Source organism: Coptis chinensis, chromosome 7 (genome assembly GCF_015680905.1).
Source record: "Coptis chinensis isolate HL-2020 chromosome 7, ASM1568090v1, whole genome shotgun sequence".
Classification (NCBI taxonomy): domain Eukaryota; kingdom Viridiplantae; phylum Streptophyta; class Magnoliopsida; order Ranunculales; family Ranunculaceae; genus Coptis; species Coptis chinensis.
In genome coordinates, this window is record NC_141462.1 from 75326739 (window position 1) to 75349415 (window position 22677).

A 22677-nucleotide genomic window follows, 5' to 3' on the forward strand; every position below is an offset into this window, starting at 1 on the left:
CATCTTTACTAATCAGTTCCTATATTCAATTCTTTACTATATTTTTCTCTCCCCCAAGGCCCCATTAAGCTAATTAGTTACTTGGCATTTGACTCATATTTGTGTAGTTACATTTCATACACGTGACATTTTGTTCTATGGTCATGATTCTTGAATCTTGACTTTGTCGTTGACACTTGAGAAATAACCAGACAGCTTCTGAGCTTTTTCTAAGCAGTTTTCTCGTACGTTGTACCAAGAAGTTTGTAGTACGTAATTTTTTCCACATGGAGAGAAGAAGAAAAGTCGGCAATAGTTCACTGTTTTACTACAAACTTTTCTAAGCCCAAAGAAAAGTCAACAAGTCAACCTGCTACATATCAAAATATTTACTTCACTTTCAATCATTCGAACATTTATCATTCATTCTTCATTCAATGGAACTACCAATAGGCACCTCATCATCTCCAAACCACTTCGCCACGTCGTCATCATCTTCTTCTTCTTCCTCATCAACTCTCCACATGCCAGTAGACAACATTGTGCACGTGGCAGTTGGAAAGTCTATTGAGAAATCTGTTGATTTGCTAAAATGGACTTTTCGGCATTTTGAGAACCGAGATATTGGCCTTGTTCATGTTCATCAACCTTCTACTACAATACCCACCCTCTGTAAGTGTTTCTTTTAACACGGCCTTTTTTTTGTTTGTCCTTAAAAGTGTTGAAAATTGTAAATATTGTTTTGTGTACGTAGTGGGAAAACTTCCAGCAACTCAAGCTAATGAGGAAATGGTGAAAGGGTATAGAAGAGAAGAGGAAGAACAGTGCCAGAAACTTCTCTTGAACTACTTGAACATTTGTTCTAAAGCCAAGGTATAATAATTATCATTTATATATATGGTACAACACTCTTTGTAAATATTTGTTTTTTTTAATTAGAATTTGCATACTTGGTTTATTAGCAATAATCTCTTTACTTTTAGAAGTTGTGACAATCAGCTGATACAATGATATTTTTATTTGAATGTTGTTTCTTCGATATTTTTTGGAAGCAAATAAGTCATGAGAAGTAATTGTTTTGTAGGTAAAAGCAACCATATTTACAGCTGAAAGTGAACAAGTTCATAAAGGCATTGTCGAGCTGGTTCGTAAACATCGGATTAGGAAGCTTGTTATTGGTGCAGCGTCGGACAAGTATGTTTAATTTTATAATATCTCAGTATGTAATGCCTTTTGAGAGTTTCAGTGTTATTATCTGATGCTCCACTCATGGCCAGTGTGTGTTATTATCTCAGTATGTAATTTTATGTCTCTCTAATTTCTCTAATTTCTTTGATTTTTTGTTTACTTTACACTTGCATTGGCTAAGCAGTCATTCTGATCACTCAGTCGACCTGCATCATTATTTTTCTATACTTCTATAGTTACCATCACCTGTTTATCACATACACTGTAATCATGTCTACTGTTTGGCTTATAGAGGACCCAGAGAAAAGAATATCCACATAGCTTAGATCATATGATACATCAATACTGAACATGATGTGATGTTGGCAGTGTTGATTTCTATATGACACTGCTGCAATGGTATGATCAGGCTCTGGTGAAAATTTATTGCTCAACACTGTTCTTCTTCTATGAAAGTCTGAAACTTTGTTTTCTCATTTTCCCTTTAAAGTTCAATGCACACATTATTCCTTATGCAATTAGATAATCCTGATGGGTGGAATACAGTTGCTTGAAGGTGAAGAAAGGCATCAATAAAGCAAACTATGCTAGAAAATATGCCCCTCCATTCTGTGAGATCTGGTTTATCAACAAAGGAAATCATGCCTGGACGAGGGAGGCTTCTGAAAATTTGACCGTGTTTATAACTACGCTCAGTCCAGCTGAGCAGGCAAGAAAGGGGTTAAGGTCAAGATCATCTCCTAATGATAGGTCTGATTACGTACTTTACCACACCTTTCCTCGATATAACTCTTGTCCACCTAGTGGAGCTCAGAACTTGGTTGAGTGTCCTGGTGAACTGGAACTGGCTTTATCTGCTGATGGATCTAGTTTTACGGAGAGAGTTTCAAAGACTGCATCAAGTTCAAATAGTTTAACTTCAGCATCTGTGTATGCCTCAGCCGGAATTGAAATGTTACCAGAGATCAGTTCAGTGTTAGAGGGAGAAAGCTTTTATAATCAGATGTTAAATTCCTGGGCGGAAGCTGAGACAACAAAAAAGGAAGCTTTTTCTGAGCTACTGAAGCGTAGAAGATTAGAATATGAAGCTGTGGAAGCTATAAATAAGGTTGTCTTCTCCAAAGGAAATTTTACATTTATAGAGAATGTCTTTTTAACATTTTAAACCTAAGAAGGAAAGACACACCTCAGGGTGAGGATACATTCAACTTTACAAAAATACCTGAGGACGAATAAACTTCTAAAGAAGTTACAGCACCTTGGAGTTGTTCAAACCCCAAAGACTCCTTAAGAGACATCAACAGCATTGATGTCTTACCATCTCTTAAATATAAAGTTCTTTGAATATATATATTTTTATTGAAAATTGGACATATGGCCATATTTGAATGGGAATCTGAAGAACAAGGTCTCCTGCTGAAGGGACTGCGTAGAGTCCCTGCTTTCCAGACTCCTTAAATTTATAATATGCAGACTGGTTTAAGACTTTACCTTGCCTGAAAATGCATGTTTCATTCAAAATCACCTAGTTGAACATATTGGACTGTAGTAACATAGTCTTTAGTCCCTAAAAGATCCTGCCCTTTCCAGGTTAAAGCTATTGAAGTTGCGCGTGCATATGAGGTTCAGCTTAGGAAAGAAGTTGAAAAAAAGTTGAGAACTACTAGACGGGAACTAGAGAAGATTTTAGAAGAAAGGGAAGATGCATCAAGAGAGCTACAAAGGACCATGCAAAATGTTGCTGTCCTTGACAGTCTTGTCAAAGAAGTAAATTGTCGTCAAAATGAATCCGCTAGAGAACTGAAGCTCATTAAAATGTCCCTAACAGCTGTTCGGCATGAAAAGAAGAGTATCCATCGGCAGAAAGAAGAAGCTTTGCAGCACCTTGAATGGTGGAGAAGTCGTGGACAAGTGAGAGCTTCAAGCTGTAGTTTGGTCAACTCCTTAGGGGAATACAAACAGTTTTCTTTGTGTGATCTGGAGATTGCAACGTGTAACTTTTCGGAGAGCTTCAAAATTGGACAGGGTGTATATGGTTGTGTTTACAAGGGAGAGATTTTCTACAGAAGTGTTGCTATAAAGAAGCTGCATCCACTTAACATGCAAGGCATATCAGAGTTTCAGCAAGAGGTGGATCTCTTTCTCACTCTCTCTCTCTCTCAACACACGCCACACACACACACATTGATATGAGGACAAAGGATGATTAGCATGTGCGTGCTCACCTATTTCTATTATTTAGACTTTAGTTTAGTTGTTTCCTTTTAACTTAGTTTCTATTTCTTAATTATTAGTAAATTTTAATTAGGAATATTGTTTGGTTTCTATTTAGATTTCATTGATGGTTTATAAATACCATTATAAACAAGAGATTATTAAACTTGATATTTTATTGATTTGAATTATTTCTCTTTAGAACCCTAGTTTTGGGTATTTTATACATTAAATTTGGTATTTTACAACACATTAAATTTGGTGTTTTATACATTAAATTTTTTGTTTGTATCTATTGTTCTTGCTTCCGTGACAAACACCCTCACACACACACACACACACACACACATAGCTATTAACAGTGGATTGGTACTATGTATGTCTGACATTGCCCAGGACCAGAAGAAAGAAGTTATAACCTCCATATATTGCATAGGCATAGGTCTTTAGAACCCTAGTTTTGGGTATTTTATACATTAAATTTGGTATTTTACAACACATTAAATTTGGTGTTTTATACATTAAATTTTTTGTTTGTATCTATTGTTCTTGCTTCCGCAACAAACACCCTCACTCACACACACACACACAGCTATTAATAGTGGATTAGTACTATGTATGTCTGACATTGCCCAGGACCAGAAGAAAGAAGTTATAACCTCCATATATTGCATAGGCATAGGTATTAAATTAAGCTACAGTACACTTGATACCTGATAGCACATATTCTGTTTTACTTTAGAGCAGGGATTGTCCTCATTGAATATGATGTTAACTTCTTTCATATAATCACATATATGCGTCACAGCATATGAATCATGACAGAACTTATCTTTGAGGGGATTGTTGACATACCTCTTATTTGGCTTCATTGCAATACTAACCTGTTCCTGAATCCTCATTAGGATCACCTTTGACATCTCTGTTGTATCCCTGAAGGTTGAAGTTCTCTGCAAATTAAAGCATCCTCATCTTGCGACGTTGATTGGTGCATGCCCAGAAGAGTGGTCTGTTGTCTATGAGTACTTGCCCAATGGGAACCTCCAGGACCATCTCTTCCGCAAAACCAGAGCTCCACTAACCTGGAAGACACGAATTCGCATAGTTGCAAATATGTCAAGTGCCCTACTGTATTTGCACTCCTCCAAACCAGAAAAGATCATCCACGGGAATTTGAAACTTGAAAATATCCTTCTTGATTCAGATTTAAATTGCAAGATAGGAGATTATGGGATATACCGCCTTGTCCCAAAAAATACTGCCCGGTGCCCAAGTTTCAGGGGCATTTCCGAAACAAAGAATGCACTTCCTTATACAGACCCTGAGTTACAGACACCTGGAGATCTGACATCCAAGTCGGACATATATTCTTTTGGGGTCATTATACTACAGCTACTCACAGGAAGGTCTCCAGTGGGGCTGGCAAGTGAGGTTCGTCGTGCTGTTTCATGTGGAAATGTAGAATCTATTTTGGACCCATCAGCTGGTGAATGGCCTACATTTGTCGCCAGGCGGGTGGTAGAACTGGGATTGAAATGCTGCGAGTCAAAGTCTCGGGACCGGCCTGAACTGAAACCAAGTTTCGTTAGGGAACTTGAGAAGTTGCACCTCACAGAAGAGAAACCTGTGCCATCTTTCTTCTTGTGCCCAATTCTTAAGGTGAGATATGGTATGTCTTTCTGTTTACACCCCTTTTGAGATCCAAATTCTTTGGTGCGAACACCATCATGTCCAAGATCATCCCGATGTCTGCCAAACTAACAACTTGGACTTCAGTTATACATGTGGTGTGATAATTTTACCAATGTCCTTAGTTTTTTAGCACATAGGCTCTCTACCTCCCAGAAGGTTGATTGCATTGTTTATTTTTGTTAGAATGATAACGATAAGCTTACTATGTTGTCTATAGTATTTCTTATATAACGAGGGTATACTTGCAGGAGATCATGCATGATCCTCAGTTGGCCTCTGATGGATTCACATATGAAGGTGAGGCTTTACGAGGATGGCTGAACAATGGACGTGAGACTTCTCCAATGACCAATCTAAAATTGAGTGACTTGCACCTTACTCCTAACCATGCGCTTCGACTTGCTATACGAGACTGGCTTTGCCAATGATTATTTCTTGTGCACAGTGTGTATTAGCTCAACTTAGATATGTATATCAATGTGTGTTGAAGCTGAAGTTTTACATGTTTATAATGATGTATACACACTTTTGTGATGTTTAATGTGTATCAGTTGATTGTAATTTGTAAAATTAGTAGTAGGCCTTTTTATCAATGTAGCATTGTCGATCACTTGGTTGTAGCTTGTTCTGACTTCTGATGCAGTGATGGGGGTTAATCTATGGATGTGGATGTTTATGTAGTGAATAGATTGAAAGTGTTCACAAAATTGCTTATCGCTTTAGTCCAGATGTTTGGGATCTGCTGCATATCTACATTGCAACTGTATCAAAGTTGCAACATTCCATAGTGCATAGATCATGAATATGATTGAAGAGATGGTGTACGGACGAAATCAAGTAGGGCTTATCCAATGTCTCCATGATGATATGGACATTTCAACTCTTGTATTATGTATCACCTAAATCTAAAATGACGCAGCTGCCGACTAGCAAAATAGGTAAAACCTTTGGGTGATGATACCTGAGGTCTGAGGCTCAAACCCGCCAACATCAAAAAGTTACTGATGGTGCAAGAATACTTTGTGGGAGACTAGGAGAGTAGGAGGGATTTAAAGGGAAGTTGATCTTCTACAATAATATCAATGTGTTTCCAAGGTGCAAGTGCCAGCTGGCTCAGTTGGTAAAGTTCGTCGGAGTTGTTGTTTCTCAGGCCTAGTTCTCTCACTACTTGCTGGTATCCTAGTTCAGTACATTGTACATACCTTCTAACTTTCTACTTTTTTACTTAGTTTCCTGAATGTGAAATAGGCATTTCTCATCTTAACATGCAACGCATGGATTGGCTTGTGCACGTTGAAGAATAAGACTGCGAGCGAAGATTTCATGTCGTCTACCAAAAAATAAAAATAAATATAAAATGTCAACTAGACGACAAAATGTTAAGCAATCATAGATGCCTAGACAGACCAAATTGCCAACGTATATCATGAACAAATGGAGGATCACTGCGACCATTAGAGAGTCAAAAGCATTGTCAATTTGATGATGTCTAACTTGAATGTTGTTGTTGCAATGCGTGCACCTGAGAAAGAGGACAAAGTTTGAATTACCAAATGTCATTTTACATGTTGCGAACTGGTTAAGTACTCTTTAGAAATGTAATTTGTTATCATTTTTAGTAAGCTTTTTACCTTGATAGCATAAACCACTGCTTTTTTATCTTGTACATTGGGTAAAAGAATTTGTTATCATTTTTAGTAAGCTTTTTCCTTGATAGCATAAACCAATGCTTTTTTCTCTTGTACATTGGGTAAAAGAAATTGTTTTCTATATTTGCAATTTTGCACCAAATGTCAACCCGTGATTCTACCGTTGTTTTTCATTCCATGAACTATGGACCAAAATATTGCTGATATATCCGATACGATATATATTGATATTTTGGTACACTGATATCGATATTTTCAATATATATTCACCGAATATAGAATTTTTTTTCCGATATATATCGGAATTTTCAATATAAAATTTTATATCACCGAGATAATCGATATATCCGATATTTATGATATATATTATTTGATTTTTTGATCTTTTTTTAATATAAATCCGATATTTTCAATATATTTTCCATATTATATATCGGATATTTCCGATATTTTAAATAGTTTGGACCAGTCACAAAAAAAAATAGATATATCCAATATATATCGGTTTTTGGGTATACCGACATATTAACCGATATATTTTGGTCCTTGCCATGAACTACCAGCCTACCACGTAGCTGATAGCTCAGCTCTTCGCCAATTGCTCGTGATATTTCATGATGACCTTTCACACCAATATGTTTCATCAGAACGCAAAAATTCTGAAGTCTTAATTTTAAGTTGTAAAGTACTCTGGAGTCTGGAAACATAATTTTCACTTTATGGGTCTCTTTAGAGTCAATGTAGAAACTCAAACAATGCTTTGAGTATGCTGACTTTTTGCATTGTGAAATGAAACTTCAAACCTTACTTTCCAAGTTGTGCTTTTAATTACTGATTCTTAACATGACCAAAGACGCGTTTACAATTGATAAAGAGGTATGATGATGCTATTGACTATCCAATCTCCTTCCACATATGCCCAAGTCGTTTACACATTAAGAACATTAGAACAAAGAAAAACATGTCTGGGCCATCCCTTTAAAGTTTTTGTACATGCAATATTCGGCCTTACTGTTTGGCTTGCAGAATTTAAAACTGAAAATCTAATGTGTACTAGCTTAAGCTTTACGTATGTCCTCGGTTGAGTTCATATTCTCTAGTACTGCAGTAGGTACTGGACATTCGCTAAGTACCACATCCCCTGTAAAGTGATGTAGAAAAATTCTTCGTTTAACCAGAGAACTCTTTATTCGAACACCCCCTGAAACCTTTCAATCAATTATTATTCCGTTATACTTTTGGATTATAGGTGATCAAGTGATCTAAGCTACTAAGGTCAGCACTTTCATTGTGTTTATAATGGTAGAGCAGTTAGAGGCAGGTAGAAAGTGATTTTATTATGTTCAGCAACAGAATAGATAAACGCTAAGTAACAAGTCACATGCAGTTTTCAACACTGGGAAAGTTTGAAATATAGATATCTCCAACGCACAAATTGGACTTGCTAAAACATTGACATCTATGATCTATCACCAATTTTGTTTTCTGATAGCAACTGGAAACACTAGAAGTTCAAGTGGGGGAAAAATATTAAGGAATAATGACCAATGGGTCACAATAAAGTATTAAATTGATCAAGGTACTCTTTGCTGAATACCATTTATACTCGAAAACAATTCTATGAGTTTTGACAATCAACTTGATGCAGCTTTTACACTTTGGAAGTATCCTACCCGATCACCTTATACAGAGCACACCTATGTTTATGTATCTCTCTACCCCGTTCTCCACTGTACTCTATACTGGGATGGGGCAAGAAAGGGTAAAATTGGAGAAGGGCCAGAGTGCCTCTGGATATCCTTCATTTCCTTAGTATAGGTATCTGTATTTACACACATGATCTCCATATCCTTCCCTCTAAAGAAATAACAATGATTGAAACATCATCGTGATACCGTCGGCGATCCCCCTGTGGTATTTCAAGCAACTCATAAAAGTCCAGACCTGCATTTGACCAAAACAAGTACAAATTAGTTGGAGCTTATAGGGTATAGTTGCTAATATTTTCTTTTGATATGAGCTTAGGATTCTGGTCTTACCTGCTTTTTTTGCTGCACGAAACAAGAGTTCTTCAACAAGGTGTTGTGCAGGATCTCCTTCAGGTGATGAAGCAATGAACTGCTCGACTTCGTTTACTGCTTCTTCATTGGTGAAATATTGATAGAGCCCATCAGATGACAATATTAAAAACCTGTCTTTTGGACCCAATCTATGGTGGTAGAGAGACGGTAGACAGGAAATGTATGGAGATGTTCCTACATAGTCAATTCTGAACATCTCTAGAATTGCATTGTTCCACCTAGGCTGCAGAAAACAAAAGACAACAGTGCATCAGAGCAAGCTTAAGTGAAGTCTGGTGAACATATCGATTGATTGAACAGAAAATTTGTTACTTACTAGTTACTACCAAAAGATATATCTTGTTATGGAACACATTACTTAGGAAAATAATCATTTAGGACAAGGCAATGGAATCTCAAAAGATGAAATACATGTTTCCCTATGGTAAATCTGATTTTGCAATTATAGATGGTTTTGCTCATCAACAGGTTCAGACACATGTAGCACACTAGCGCTAGCGACGGTAATTAACATAAAGCCTTCAATTGCTGCAAGTATGCACATACGCTCCAACTTAGACTAATCAACAGAAAGCATTTTATGTAAATGTCATACATGAAGTATGTTTATATGATTGAACTAGAAGGATACCTGTTTGAGAAAGCCAGCACCGAAAGCCCGTGTGACCTTCAATGAACCTTTGACACGATCATTTGTTACAGCAGAAATATCATCTTGATGTTCATTTCTGATTCTTTTAACTTCCTGTTGCAATAATCAGAATTGAGACTTCCAATTGCAATGCTAAACTAAATCTTCTCTAAGAAGTTAAAATAAGTGAGAATAAAATGAAAATTAGAAGTACCTCTGCAATGGAAGTGCTATGGTCTTTGGTAAGCTGAAGTGAGTTTAAGTTCTGTGATCCATCTACTTCATTTCCATCACCTGCTTCAAGATCATTTAGAGTCTCCTCATTAATCCGTTCCAAGTCATGATGAGCCTTCCCAAGCATAAAATCAGGCTCAGCTTTTTGTGCTAAAACTGCTCGACTATCACCTACATTCATCACGTAAACATCTTCACCCTTCATTAACATCACCAGAACACATGAACCCATCAAAGCTAACTCAGGATTCTCCATTGACATCATATCCGTAATATCTAAATACGCCTCCTCAGTCTTTTTCAAGGCCTGAGAAAGAGCTTTCATAACGTCTCCATGGTTAACGCCCGCTGCACCTTTTGGTGCAGAACGATTCAATTGTTCCTTTAACATTTGATCAAGCTCCACTCTTTCCTTGTCCCATTCATGCTTCCACTTCTTCTGTCTCTCTTCCCATCTTTTTGCCACACCTTTGAACCTATTCTTCGAACTCTTATCTCGACCCTTCTTTGTATTCAACTTAAGATCTTTTGGATAACTCTCACACTCAACATACTTAGAACAACTCTCAACTGCCTCATTTCTTGATCTAGACATATCAAAGCCATTGATATTACATGAAACATCCTTCTCTGAATTCAAATCTTCACTTGGACTAGTAGCAATTGTGGGGGTGTCTGTTGCTGAATCATACTTGTCATCCCATAATAATCCCTTGAGCTCTTTCTGGACAGCAGGATAAAGATTAGAAACAAGAAAATCAGGAGCATCAGGACCATTAAATCCATCATAAATTCCAACAAAAACCCAACCATGTTCTTCCGAAATCACGACATGTACTCTATCTTCCCCTGCTTTCCCTTGTGCCCATTGTAAATTCTGACTTTCTAATGATTCCACATCCTCCAAACTGCCTTCACTACTCATACAAGTACCATTACTGTCCAACCCATTAATCCAATCAGTATCTTTAAGACAAACAATCCCTTTAACCGGCGCAACAATCGAATTCTGCCCACGACACATCTTCTTTGCAATTGCTTTTCTAATACCATGAATTAAAGATTCTTTCTTAAACCTCTTTCCATAACCAAAACCACCACCATAAGAAAAACTCCTTTGAAACTTATTTTGATCACACCCCTTTTCTAAATTACCAGAAAACATCCCCCCCTTATCAAGTGGACCCGATACAAATCCTCTTTCAATAGGCCCAGACAAAAACCCCGATATTCTACACATAGAATCGGATTTCAACAAACATTTCGGTACTGGTTGTAACGGAATTGATGCAAAACTAGTACTACTCTCAAAAGCAGCTGCTCTATCAAGACTGTTATAAGAATACATATCAATAACAGAAGTTGACAAAGGTGTTGAAGTATTAGCACTTACTGAAGCACCCGATATTGTCCGAAACGTTGTTGTTGTTGTTGTTTCGGAATGAACTTTTGAAGATGAAGTATGACACGTGTCGGGTCTAACGTAACAAAATGAATGACCCAATCCTTCATCTAGTGGTTCTGATTGTATTGCTGCTACGTCGTGTTTGCGAAAACCGGCACTGCAACATATACAGTGTTTTCCTATACCGTTACCCATTTTTTGAAAATATGAAAGAAGAAAAGTTAGAGCTGATATTGCATTGGTTTTTGAGGAAGTGGAATTTTTTTGGTTCAAAATGTTGGAGGAGAGTTTAGTTGAACAGAAAGGAAGAGATAAAAGGAGAGAGAGAAGAGTTGACTTTTGTGTGGTTTTGAAATTCTGTATGTTACTTTATTGTTATAATAGATTATGTCGCGTGGGGTCGTTGACTTTGAGATATGAGAGTAAAGTTTCCATTTTAATTCAGAAAAAAAAAAAAAAAAAAAAAATCTCGTGTTAAATATCGATGAATTAAGAGTCATGACTTCTCAGCTATTTTCTTCTCAGTTCACACCAATTTAAAGGTTTTGAAATTCGTACATTTAAGACAAATGATTGTGTGTATATTCGGATTTGAAAGAACCGAAAGAGCAAAGAATCAAAAAATCACGAGTAATATTTTTGTCGACGTCATTTAGGACTTGGGAGCAAGGCCCAAAATTTCGATATCGGTTAATATATCGGTGTACCCAAAAACCGAGATATATCGGATATATCGGATATCTCGGTTCTTTTGGTGACCAGTCCAAAGTTTCTAAAATATCGGATATCTCACCGATATATCTCGGATATCTCGCCGATATATCTCGGATATATAGGATATTTCGAAAATTTCAATATTAAATTATTAACAATTGGTCAAAAAGTCAACCGATATATATCGATTATCTCGGAAATATCGATTATCTCGGCGATATAAACTTTCATATCGGAAATTCCGATATATCTCGAAAAAAAAGGGGTTCAATATTCGGTGGATATATCTCGAAAAAATCGATATCGGTGTACTAATTTATCGAGATATATCGGATATCTCGGCGATATTTTGGGCCCTGCTTGGGAGAACCATCACTATTTGGAAGCTTCTTTTTGCTCATGACTTCTTGTTTTAAAAGCAAAAAGATTTTTAAATTTAAAAAATTAGATGAAGTTCAACGTATTACATTATCAAATCAAATGGGTGATTTGAGATTTGTTAAGAATAAAATGATCTGAGATCAAATATTGTTTAAATTTTTAATCTAAAATATGGGTATTCAAAACTCAAAATTTTAGTCTATTACGTAACTCATATATTATTATACTTTTTCCTCTTGTTTCTGCGTTATTGTTCTGGTTGACTTATGATATCCACCATATTAAATGTGAATAAATTTTGGTTTGGAGTGTCGACTAGTTGAGTAGTTGAATTGAAGGCTTACAGAAATACTTTATGAGAGCGCACTATTTAACTCCGCGTGCAAGTGTCCCGTAAGTATAAAAATCCAGGTTTGAGGAAGAGTCTGTCTTCATCATTGGGCCCATATCCAGCGACTGTCATTTAAAAAGGCCAACTGTATGTGGGCCAGATCAAATCTACAGTACCCATAGGATTGATTGGATTCCTTGATAATGAAGGATTGGAGGAAGTGGCGCAGTATATTCCGAATTTCTGACTGAAATGGTCATCTATGATTCTCAAAAACAACGTAACTACCTAAGATGAGAGTTATGCATGGGGTGTGAATGTGATCCATCAAAAAGGCCCATAAGTCGATAGTCACATCCAATTTGCATAACTTTGATGATGTTCAGATGTTGTGGTTGGTGATTTTGTGGAACTTTCACTCCATTGGATGATTTGGATCACTGTTTCAGATAGCGAAGATTTGTGTTTATTGAATACGGAAACATATTTATTTAGTGTACGTGATAGCTGTTAAAGTTGCAACATGCTCCAAATTTGAAACTCATCATACAATAAAATAGGCCAGGGAACTTGTTAGCGAAAAAAAATAAAAATAAGCAGGGAACTCAATGGGCTGGACTGGGGCCGAGTTGTCCATCCAGTAGCTTCAGAAGTTCAGAGTACACGAGAAAGGAGTGTCCGACGTTCACAGTTGTACAACAGATTCTTACATGTATACACTATACATTAGCTTAGCCTTAGCTTAGGTTGTGGTTAACTCGTTGTTGCATTTTTATTCTTCGTAACAAGCTCGTGTACATGTGACACGTGCACATTTCTCTTCTTGGAAGTTTTTCCCTTCTTCAACAAATGACCATATGCTGCGTCAAACTTCAAAGTTCAAAACTTCAAACTACATACGTTATTGAAAAAAGTTTTTTGTTGTTAATTATTCGTGCATTTTGACTTTACTTTTAATCACACGACCTTCTTGATAAACCAACCTGAAAATAGAAGATCTTCTATGTTATTTTCAAGTCATTCTTTATACTATAGAGTATAGACACATTTTTCCAACAGACGTGTGGAGAATTGGCGATTGAAGGACGATGCACTTCGATCAATTCTACGGTACAGGTGATCTCGATGATGTCGACATGACTACAGTCCAACTAAAACATTGTCTTTAGAGGCTAAGACAGTATAAGAACCTAAAAAGGCAAAAAAGAAAATTAGTTTAAGGCCCATGACGATAACAAATCCCCAAAGCCAAACTTTCAGTTGTACATGTGTACTAAGAAGCCCTACAAACGGATTGATACGCCTGAAGACTGTACACTGTAGTCGTGGTAGTTGGAAAATTGAACACAGTCATTCAGGAAAACCACCTTTTTTTTTTTTCAGTACACCACCTTTTTTTTTTTTTTAGTCTTTATCTTTAGGGTCGGGTTCAAGGGACATATATAGAAGACACATAAATTAACTCACGCTGTCAGCCCTCGATTTCGTCACAAATCAACAGTTGGAAAAAGAAACAAACAAGTACCACTTAAAACTGGTTCTGTCCACTTAAATCCGATTTTACTAAGAAACCAAACTGTTCCACGCAAAATAGTAGAGAGAGAAAAACCCACCGTCTTCTCCACCAAGCTCTCGGTATTTGATTTTTTTTTTCTCTCCCTTTTTCATTACACTCTCCCTCTCTACATGTTTTCTCAACCATCGAAAATGATTCTCCCAATCTTCTCTTTCTAAAAAATTGGTTGATTTCTAAGTTAATTACTACCCACTTTTTCTCGAGTTTTTTTTTTCCTTAAAAACATATATTGATTCTATGAGTAGAACACGTATTTTAGCGAATTTCACATCGTTTGCTTTTGAATTTTGGTTTTTTTCTTACGAATTAGCAATTTGATTGAATCAATTATTTATTTATGTAGAAAGTTCACTAAATTCGATCTTTAACGTGAAGTTTCTTTCTTGAAATTCAATTTTAATATGTTTTTTGTGCTTTTGTTCTCATAGTCGACTATATATAAAATTTGTACTAATTTAGCATTAATTCCTTCATTGTTTCTGTAGGTAATCTTTCATGACGAGCTTGCAAAAAAAAAATCTTGAGCCTTGACTTATTAATGCATAGTGACAATTAGTATTGAAGCAATGGAGCGCGCAATTGCATATTCTGGGACTAAACTATCAACAAATCAACAACTTGGTGGTCGCTAGTAAATATGCAAAGAGGACTTGTATATAATCTCCTGGTTTAGTACTAAGGACTTGTATATAAGACTTACTTACCACTTATTGATCAAGATGTTGTGTGAGGAGGAGAGGTTGGAATTGGTGCTGCAGATTAGCAAGGAAATGAGAGCTAGAGGACACGATTCTGACCTTGCCACAAGCACCATGGTGATTCATTTACTCAGTAAATTACACAGACTTCGAGGAGGCTTGTGTGGAATTTGAGGATATGATTCATAGAGGGATTGTCCCTCAGTATCTTACTTATAAGAAGCTGATAGATTGAGGATCTGAAGAAATCAGGAATGACTATGATGGCGCAAAAGCTTTCCAGTCGGATGTCTTCCTTTCCACATTAAGCAAGATTGCCTGACACATACATAGAAGGAGGAGATGGCCAGGTCTCGCGAAATTAGATCATCTATAATTAAAAAAGCCCAAGCAATGTCTGATGTTCTGAAAATAAGTAAGGATCCAAGGGTACTCATTAAGATGAAAAATTATTCTGAGAATTCTGTGGCAAGTGCGAACGAGCTGATAGATGATATAAAAGAAGAAGATTTAGTAGGTCATGAAGCTTAAGGTATTGTTGGGTTTTTAGGAGTCTGAGATGAACAAAAAGAGATGTTTTATTTCATCAGATGCCTTCAGTTCCAACTGGAAAATTTTAAGAACACATCTATCCTTGATTGCCGTGACTTGAGACTATCCTTGATGTGGAAGGGTCTCAGGGTCATATCTTATAATCAAACTAAGCTAAGGAGTTTATCTTCAGAATGATGTGGAAAGTTTGAAACATTTAGTTGTCGATTATGCACAACCTCTTCAAGCACATTGTTATAGAATTCTAATGACTTCCAACAGGCTTTCTCTTAAACGGATTGTCCATTTACGGACATGTTATATAGTGTCTTACGCAGCTTATATAATGTCTTGCACAACTTATATAGTGTCATATATAAGCATAAATTAAAAAGTTAATAAGCGTAAATTAAAAAAGTTGTTCAAGACACTATATAAGTTGTTCAAGACACATGTCCGTAAACGGACTAGTCCGTTTAAAAGAAAGCCTACTCCCTTCCAATATACAAAAATGAGCATTACAATATACCAAAGTTAGCCTTCAAATAATTGCATTTTAAGTTACATTTCTTAACAAAACACCAAGATGTTGTCTTATACAACTCCATCTTAACAAAAATGAATGCAAATCCCTTTATTGAACAATTTGAAGTCACAAAAAGAATCGTCAGCCTCTACATATTATCTCCACCAAGTAACTAGTATTTTTACTTACAAGGCTCACATAACTGGGTCTAGTACTGGCAATTGACGTGACTCATTAGACAGGAGTCCTTCCAAATGGTTTGGAACACTTGAAGCCTCGCCATTTTTTGCAGCTTTAGCAATTTCATCACGCTCCACTATAATATTAAGGAAAATACTTTCCATTCCGGCTAGTGCCATCTTATACAATTTTTCATCTTCGGAAGCAACACACCAAATTTGAGTTGATCGACAACATATATGACTTAGCCTAAATGCTTTAGGACAACCAACACTACTTTGCAATGGTTGTTCATCTATCACCCTAAATAAGTTAGTACCTTTTATCCATCTCTTCAAAATGTACTGGGCTGGAATTTTTTTGACATTGAGACGAACAAGTATTTTTAAAACATGTCTACAGAGTATCCCCTTAAGCTCGAAGTGAGCACATTCACATGACGCCTCTTCGTTTCCTTTATTCCACTTCACTATAAATTGTTCCGGACCACCAAGCCGATCATTAATTATGTAAGTGTCACAAACTCCATCCCGTATTGGATCACTAGCTTTATATTTATTTGTCTTTTCCAATTGGATACGAAACTTTTCAAAAATATTCCGAGTGTACACCTTTGCCGCGTGTTTTAAAAGCAAATTGTGATCATTCATGATTCGAACCTTATGCACTGAAACATAATCTTCATCGCACTCATTTCAAACAATCTTTTTTAAAGCTTCATCATATCTGATAACAAATTCTCCTAGATTGGTTCTACAGTTAACAAACTCATTGAAGAAGGCATTAACCCCCTCATTACGACCAGTCGTATTCATACCAGCATAAAATATATGGCAGAGATACACATGTGCCCAATATTTTCTCATATCGAATAAACTAGTGAGCCAAGAGTTGCTGCTCAATTTAAACTTTTCCATTAAGGCTTTCCACATACTCTCGAAGTCTTAACCCTTGTATGTCAAGTGAATGAATTTCTCCAGCGTAGTCTTGAACTTTGACTTGTCGTAATAAAGGTGTCCCAAATTATAACACCTGGCTATTTTTATTAATTATTTTTATAATATATGATTTATATTAATAATAATAAATAAAATAAAATAAAATGGATAAAGATTTGAAAGAGATAGGATAAAGAGGATAAACCCCATTCCTATTTTTTGGGGGGTTTTAAAACAAAAAGGAGTTCACACGTAGAGTATATTTTACACAGAGAAGAAAATAGACATAAAGGAGAGTAACACCAGTGAGTGGTTGCTGTTTGAGAGTAAAAAGAAAGGTTTCGAATGAGGCAAACCATCTTCTTCGTGTAACAGTCGACTTCGGTCTTTCAGATTCTTCCTCTTTCAAAAATCTAGCTGTCCGATTTACAAACAGTGAGTAGTCTAAGTTTTTTTATTTTATGGTTAATATTTTAATTTGACCCAAAGACATCTCGAATAATTTGAGTCACTAACACAAAGCTCCTGAAGTAGACGGTGATATGCAAATTTTTGTTACTTTGAACTGTTGACGCAAGTTACCTTTTCATATATATGTATAAAGCCTGATAGAATTGACTTGTAGTATTTAGCTAGTTTTATTGTCAGCAGCTTGGGTTTCTTAGGAAAGGTTGAGTAATGGCTATGGGTCAGAAACTTGAGTCCAGAAACTTTTAGACTATGATTGTTGATGGTTTGATTTTTAACTACACTTCGTTTTATATGTGTGGATGTGGTAGTAACAATTGTTGGTCTTTGGGTTGATGTGAAGCTTTGAAATTCATTAATGGCGATCGAGAACGTGATTTTTGGCGAGTGATGGAATGGGGTTTTAGTGGTGTCAAAATATTGGGTTTTTAGTAAGGATGAAGACCCAACAGTTTATAGTGGTGGTGAGTAGAGGTTTGTGGTGGCTGCTTTGGTGGTGGAGGCGCGCTGGTGAGGAAGAAGAAAGTGACCAGTGAGTCTCTTTTTCTTTTTGTTTGGGCTTGGGCCGACACACAACTTGTGGGCTTGAGTGTTTGGTTTAGATTTTCACTTGTATGCTTAATTATTTTGTTTTAGATATTCACATATGGGATTTAGTTCTAGTTGGGTTTGGGAAAGGCTAAAGACTTTTGGGCCTAAGTTTTGTTGAGTTGGGCCTGATCAGTTTTTGTGTGGACCAAGTCTGTTGAGTTTGAGTGGACGGATTCTATTAATTTAGATGGGCTTTGGGTTTGAGTTTGTTTTTGGGCCGAATATGTGCCTGGTTTGGAATCGAGCTTTCACCTAGTTAGGTTCAGATTCAAACTCTCACCAAAACATGAAAAAGTGATTTTTCTATGTCTTCTTTCCAACCCAATTTGCCTCGTCATATTCCGAGGTATGTGGTGGTAGATATGATGTCTAGAAGTTTGGTTGACAGAAAACAGTATATCAGAAATCAGTTTCGGCGCACTGTGTTCAAGTTCAGTTTTAATTTAGTTAAAATTTGAACTAGATTTTAATAAAAACATGAAAAAGTAAGATTTGGAAGTCTTCTTTCTATTCCAATTGGCCTCATTACGAAGAATGTGAATATGGTGTTTGAAAGTTTGACTGGCAGAAAACAGTGCGTCAGAAATCAGTTTCTGCACACTATGTTCGAGCCTAATTTTCGAACATTTAGAATGAGATTGAGTATTTTTGTAAAACATAAGAAAGTAAGTTATGTATTCTAAATTTTCAACGCAAAAAACCTCGATGCATTTGGACACCTTTGGAAAGCGTTGTGTCATTAAGAAGATAGTCCGTCATAAATTTAATTTGCTGAATATTAAGATTTTTACCAAGTTTGAACTATTTTTACTCCGAGATAGAATGACATTAGGACTTTGAGTTCTACATGAAAAAGTAAGTAAACCTATCCTAGTTTTCAAATAATCAAGTGGGGTATCATTTGGATGGCTATAGGAAACATTATTGTTTTGTCAAGTTAACTAGATAACCTACTATATTTTCTTTTTAGGGGAGCTCTAGTTAATTTTTCTTATTGTAATGAGATAAATGATTTTACTTAGACATACGAGTGTCTTGAATATTGATTGCTTAATTTCACATTTGTATTATATTCCAAGTACAATTGTTGCATATACACTAAATGTTAATATAGATTTATATTATGTCACGTGACATATTACATTAAAGTTTGTGTTTATATATATATATATATATATATATATATATATATATATATATATATATATATATATATATATATATATATATATATAATGGAGGAATGAAAGGGAAATGATGTGTGCAACCTTAAAGCATGAATTCTTATTGTTCTTTGACTTTGACAATGTGACTGATAAGAACTATGAAGGCTTGATACCAATCTTAAAAGATTTGAATACGTAGGCAACCACTATACTACACTATATTATATATTAGTTATTGTGATAACTATATGTGAACAATGTTAATACTTAATTGTGTACGTGATTGTGGTTGTTTAAAATGTATTCACAAGACATTTAACTAATGCGTTATTCCTGATTGAACCTTTTGATATCTATGATTTATATAATTGGTAATGAGGTGAGTTGATTAGTTATTGTGTTTGGAATCTTTAGTAAGAATTATTGTTTGAGACGATGTTTGTTTTGTAATGAAAATATTATAATAAATGAGAACTCTTGAGTGTTAAAATCCTGTGTAAAAGTGTCCAGTGAAAATTTAATGTGTCGTCCACATCTTTAGATCTCTCCACGCCTCTTTGATGAAAAGAAATGTTTATGACTAATGATGTCATGTGAAAAGCCGCCTTAAAGAAGAACTAAGGTATTTGTCTTGTGGGTGGGTTGTATTCCTTGAGTGTACGGAAATGTAGGTATGGGTATTCCTTGAATGTGGCAGAAATGACCCAAGGTATTCATTGAATGTGCCATGAATGACCTGTTAGTGTTATGATGGGTATTCTTTGAATGTGGTGGGAATGACCCAAGGTATTCATTGAATGTGCCATGAATGACTTGTTATTTTGTTATGCCCAAAAAAGGCTTTGTGTATGTGTATGGAAAGCCTAGAGATGACTGTGACTCACAAGTTGCGAGTTTACAAGATGAAAATATATTTCCTAGAGGTGATATCCCCGCTTAGGACATGTGTCTTGTAGTAGTACTCGGTGTGAGTGAGGCACACGGATATGTGTGATTTGGCAAATGTGTGTAGTGCAAATCGTGGAATAAGAACTAAAGGTTGGGCTGTGTATTTTTATAAATGAGTCAACGAGATAATTAATAAGCAAAGTAAAATATTGATTTTACGTGTGATGGAGCTATTGCATATGATGTATATGATTTCTTACAAGGAAATGTATATGTGGTTTGTGTGAGTTGATACTCACGAGGGATGAATGTACTCTCTAGTTGTGATATAGTTCCTCGTTCTCATCAGTAGACGAGTGGTTTTATGAAAAATATTGGCTTTAAGTATGAGCGAGTTGTTAGATATGATTGGTGATATATTATGATATGATGCATATAATTTCTTACGAAGGAATGTGAATATGGTTAGCGTGATATGATGGATATGGTGGTGTGATATGAATGTTAGTTAATATTGGCGATATATTATGCCAGATTATATATACCCATGATGGTTGCAGTGAGAGTGAAATAGATGTATACTATAAATGATTACGTTTGGAAAATCTAACTTTGTTTTGCAGGAGGGTATGACTTATTAACTTTTTATGCAGAGACGTTGTCTTACCCTAAAACGACGTGCTAGGTGATAAGAGCCCAAAACTGTAGTTTTAACCCTGTAACAGTCATACTTTTAGACCAATTATGTGAGTAATAATTATGAGTTAACACTGATTACGTGTTTTTATGCATTTCAGGCTTCAAAGTCCATTATGTGTAGAAATGTGCCACTTTAGCGAGATAAAAGAGCAAAGGTCGGTTACTGAGGAGTTCCGTGATTAAAGGCCAAGATTCAAGAAGACAAAGCCTTTCTAAAGCCCGGTCAAAAGCTGAAATGTCAACGCCTTGGCGTAAACAACACACAAAAAGTCGATTAAACTTCCGGGTCGTATCTTTGGACTCAGACCTCGGAATGGGGCCTACCTTATGTCAAAACGACCAGCTCGGAAAGCGCTTTCCAATGGTCTAAGCCTTGACCCAATCCAAGGAGCAGAAGTGGACGAAAAGTCTGTTGAAGTCAACTGCAGCTGAAAAGGCCTTTTTGGACTGAAAGAATTGGGTTTTGGGGCTGATTCTCTGGCCCAAAACATGGCTCCAAGCCCATGCACGATTTTTGGATCTGAAAGTATAAAAACAAGAGCTTGACTCTTTGTTAATGGTAGCTAGTTAGACCTAACACAATAGAAAATTCTAGATCTAGTTTTTATTTAATTAAATTAAGTTTAGTTTATATTCAATTCTTGTTTTAGATTAAACTCTTAGAATCTTTGTTCTTAATTAGTTTGATAAATAAAATAGCTATTTGTCAATTTCGATTCTTGTCATTTACAATTGTTAGATCTAATTTCATTTATTACTTGTTATTCAATTCTTAGTTATTAATTAGAATTTAATTATTGTTTAATTTAGATTAGTAAATTTCAATTCTTTATATTATGTTTAGTTATAATTTAGTCGGAAATGATTGCGTCATGATTCTCGGCTAAACCTCCATTAGAGGGGGTTGAGAAGCCTTGATGAAAGCTTGATTCGATTATCGTGAAGTCGTCGTAATTTCCCTTCCACTCTAGAAACGAATAGTTCACCATGAGAATGGGTGTAATCGTTCGCATGCTAGTTATGAATTGGTAGAAATGCCATGTGTAATTAGGGATTAGGAGTAACCAGTTGTTCTGCGATGCAGTTCAATTCGAATTACGACGATTCGTCATTAGTAGGATTAAGTCGAGTTAAGGTGGAATCAATCCCCCCTCTAACTCCTTATCATAGAATCGACATAGCATTCCCATAGTTGTTCTAATAGTCGACTAGTTGCATCTCGTGGGTAGTTGCATCGTAGTCTAGTTGCCATTTCGTAAATCTCTCATTCGACTTTAGAGTTAAGTTTACTTATATGTAGAGAACACATCATGCGGAAGGACTAGGAGTGGAACGAACTTCCTACTCCACTATATCTGTTTAATAGATAGAGAGTAGAAAACTTTGATAAGCAATCTAGCATCGTAAATAGTTTTAGTTTACTTACGTTTTGAGTTTTATCGTTCATTTTGTAGGTAAACTATCATTTTTATGTTTTATCAAATGGCGCCGCTGCCATCTTAGTTTCACTTTCGCATTGTTTTCGTAGTATAAGTACTTATTTGATTCATACTGTGGTTGTCCGTTTCAGCGTTGAAAAGTTCCGCCAAAAATTACACCGAAAGCACATCGGCCTAAACGGAGGAAGCGCTTGCTTCAAAAGCCCGGAACCTTGAGCCGACCATACCTAAATCAACGTAACTTGAAGTTACACGCGGCGCCATCGACGCCTTCTGGGGAGCGACCAGCGCCTAAGCTAAATTTTTCCGTTTTTCTACAGCTTTTGATTCGAACTTTGATTTTTCAAGTCTTTCGGTGTTCTAACTTGTTATATACACCGAACACGCCAAAACAAGACGCTTATTCATAAGCCAAAGCAAGGACGAATCAGGTATTCCTTTCTTCCACACCTTGCATCTCCTGTTAGAGGTTTATACT

General features: G+C 36.1%; 2 protein-coding genes and 1 long non-coding RNA gene across 3 annotated transcripts; 2 read left to right on the top strand and 1 right to left on the bottom strand.

Moving 5' to 3' along the window:
- The first annotated feature begins 245 nt into the window (after positions 1–245).
- Positions 246–5780, top strand: LOC147488887 (U-box domain-containing protein 33-like). Its single transcript, XM_086571607.1, has 7 exons — positions 246–651; positions 734–852; positions 1064–1173; positions 1714–2275; positions 2758–3297; positions 4321–5040; positions 5322–5780. The coding sequence occupies exons 1-7, from the start codon at positions 417–419 to the stop codon at positions 5499–5501; spliced, it is 2466 nt and encodes an 821-aa protein (XP_086427733.1). The 5' UTR covers positions 246–416; the 3' UTR covers positions 5502–5780.
- Positions 5781–8252: 2472 nt separating this feature from the next.
- On the bottom strand, positions 8253–11416 carry LOC147488888 (putative protein phosphatase 2C 4). Its single transcript, XM_086571547.1, has 4 exons — positions 9649–11416; positions 9435–9548; positions 8762–9026; positions 8253–8666 (listed from the first exon to the last, which is right to left on the bottom strand). Exons 1-4 carry the CDS (start codon positions 11266–11268, stop codon positions 8551–8553), a joined length of 2115 nt encoding a protein of 704 aa, XP_086427673.1. The 5' UTR covers positions 11269–11416; the 3' UTR covers positions 8253–8550.
- A 2583-nt stretch (positions 11417–13999) lies between these two features.
- Positions 14000–15599, top strand: LOC147488889 (uncharacterized). Its single transcript, XR_015201793.1, has 2 exons — positions 14000–14134; positions 14561–15599. It is a non-coding gene; the product is annotated as an uncharacterized LOC147488889 (long non-coding RNA).
- Positions 15600–22677: the final 7078 nt, after the last annotated feature.

Bases quoted from the DNA above. Each gene is read 5' to 3' on its own strand.
- LOC147488887 (XM_086571607.1), top strand. From the start codon at position 417: ATGGAACTACCAATAGGCACCTCATCATCTCCAAACCACTTCGCCACG. The intron at 3,298-4,320 runs GTGGATCTCTTT...GTATCCCTGAAG, and splicing joins TATCAGAGTTTCAGCAAGAG to GTTGAAGTTCTCTGCAAATT. The intron at 5,041-5,321 runs GTGAGATATGGT...GTATACTTGCAG, and splicing joins TCTTGTGCCCAATTCTTAAG to GAGATCATGCATGATCCTCA.
- LOC147488888 (XM_086571547.1), bottom strand. From the start codon at position 11,268: ATGGGTAACGGTATAGGAAAACACTGTATATGTTGCAGTGCCGGTTTT. The intron at 9,027-9,434 runs GTATCCTTCTAG...TGTTTTCTGCAG, and splicing joins GTGCTGGCTTTCTCAAACAG to CCTAGGTGGAACAATGCAAT. The intron at 8,667-8,761 runs GTAAGACCAGAA...GGTCAAATGCAG, and splicing joins TCGTGCAGCAAAAAAAGCAG to GTCTGGACTTTTATGAGTTG.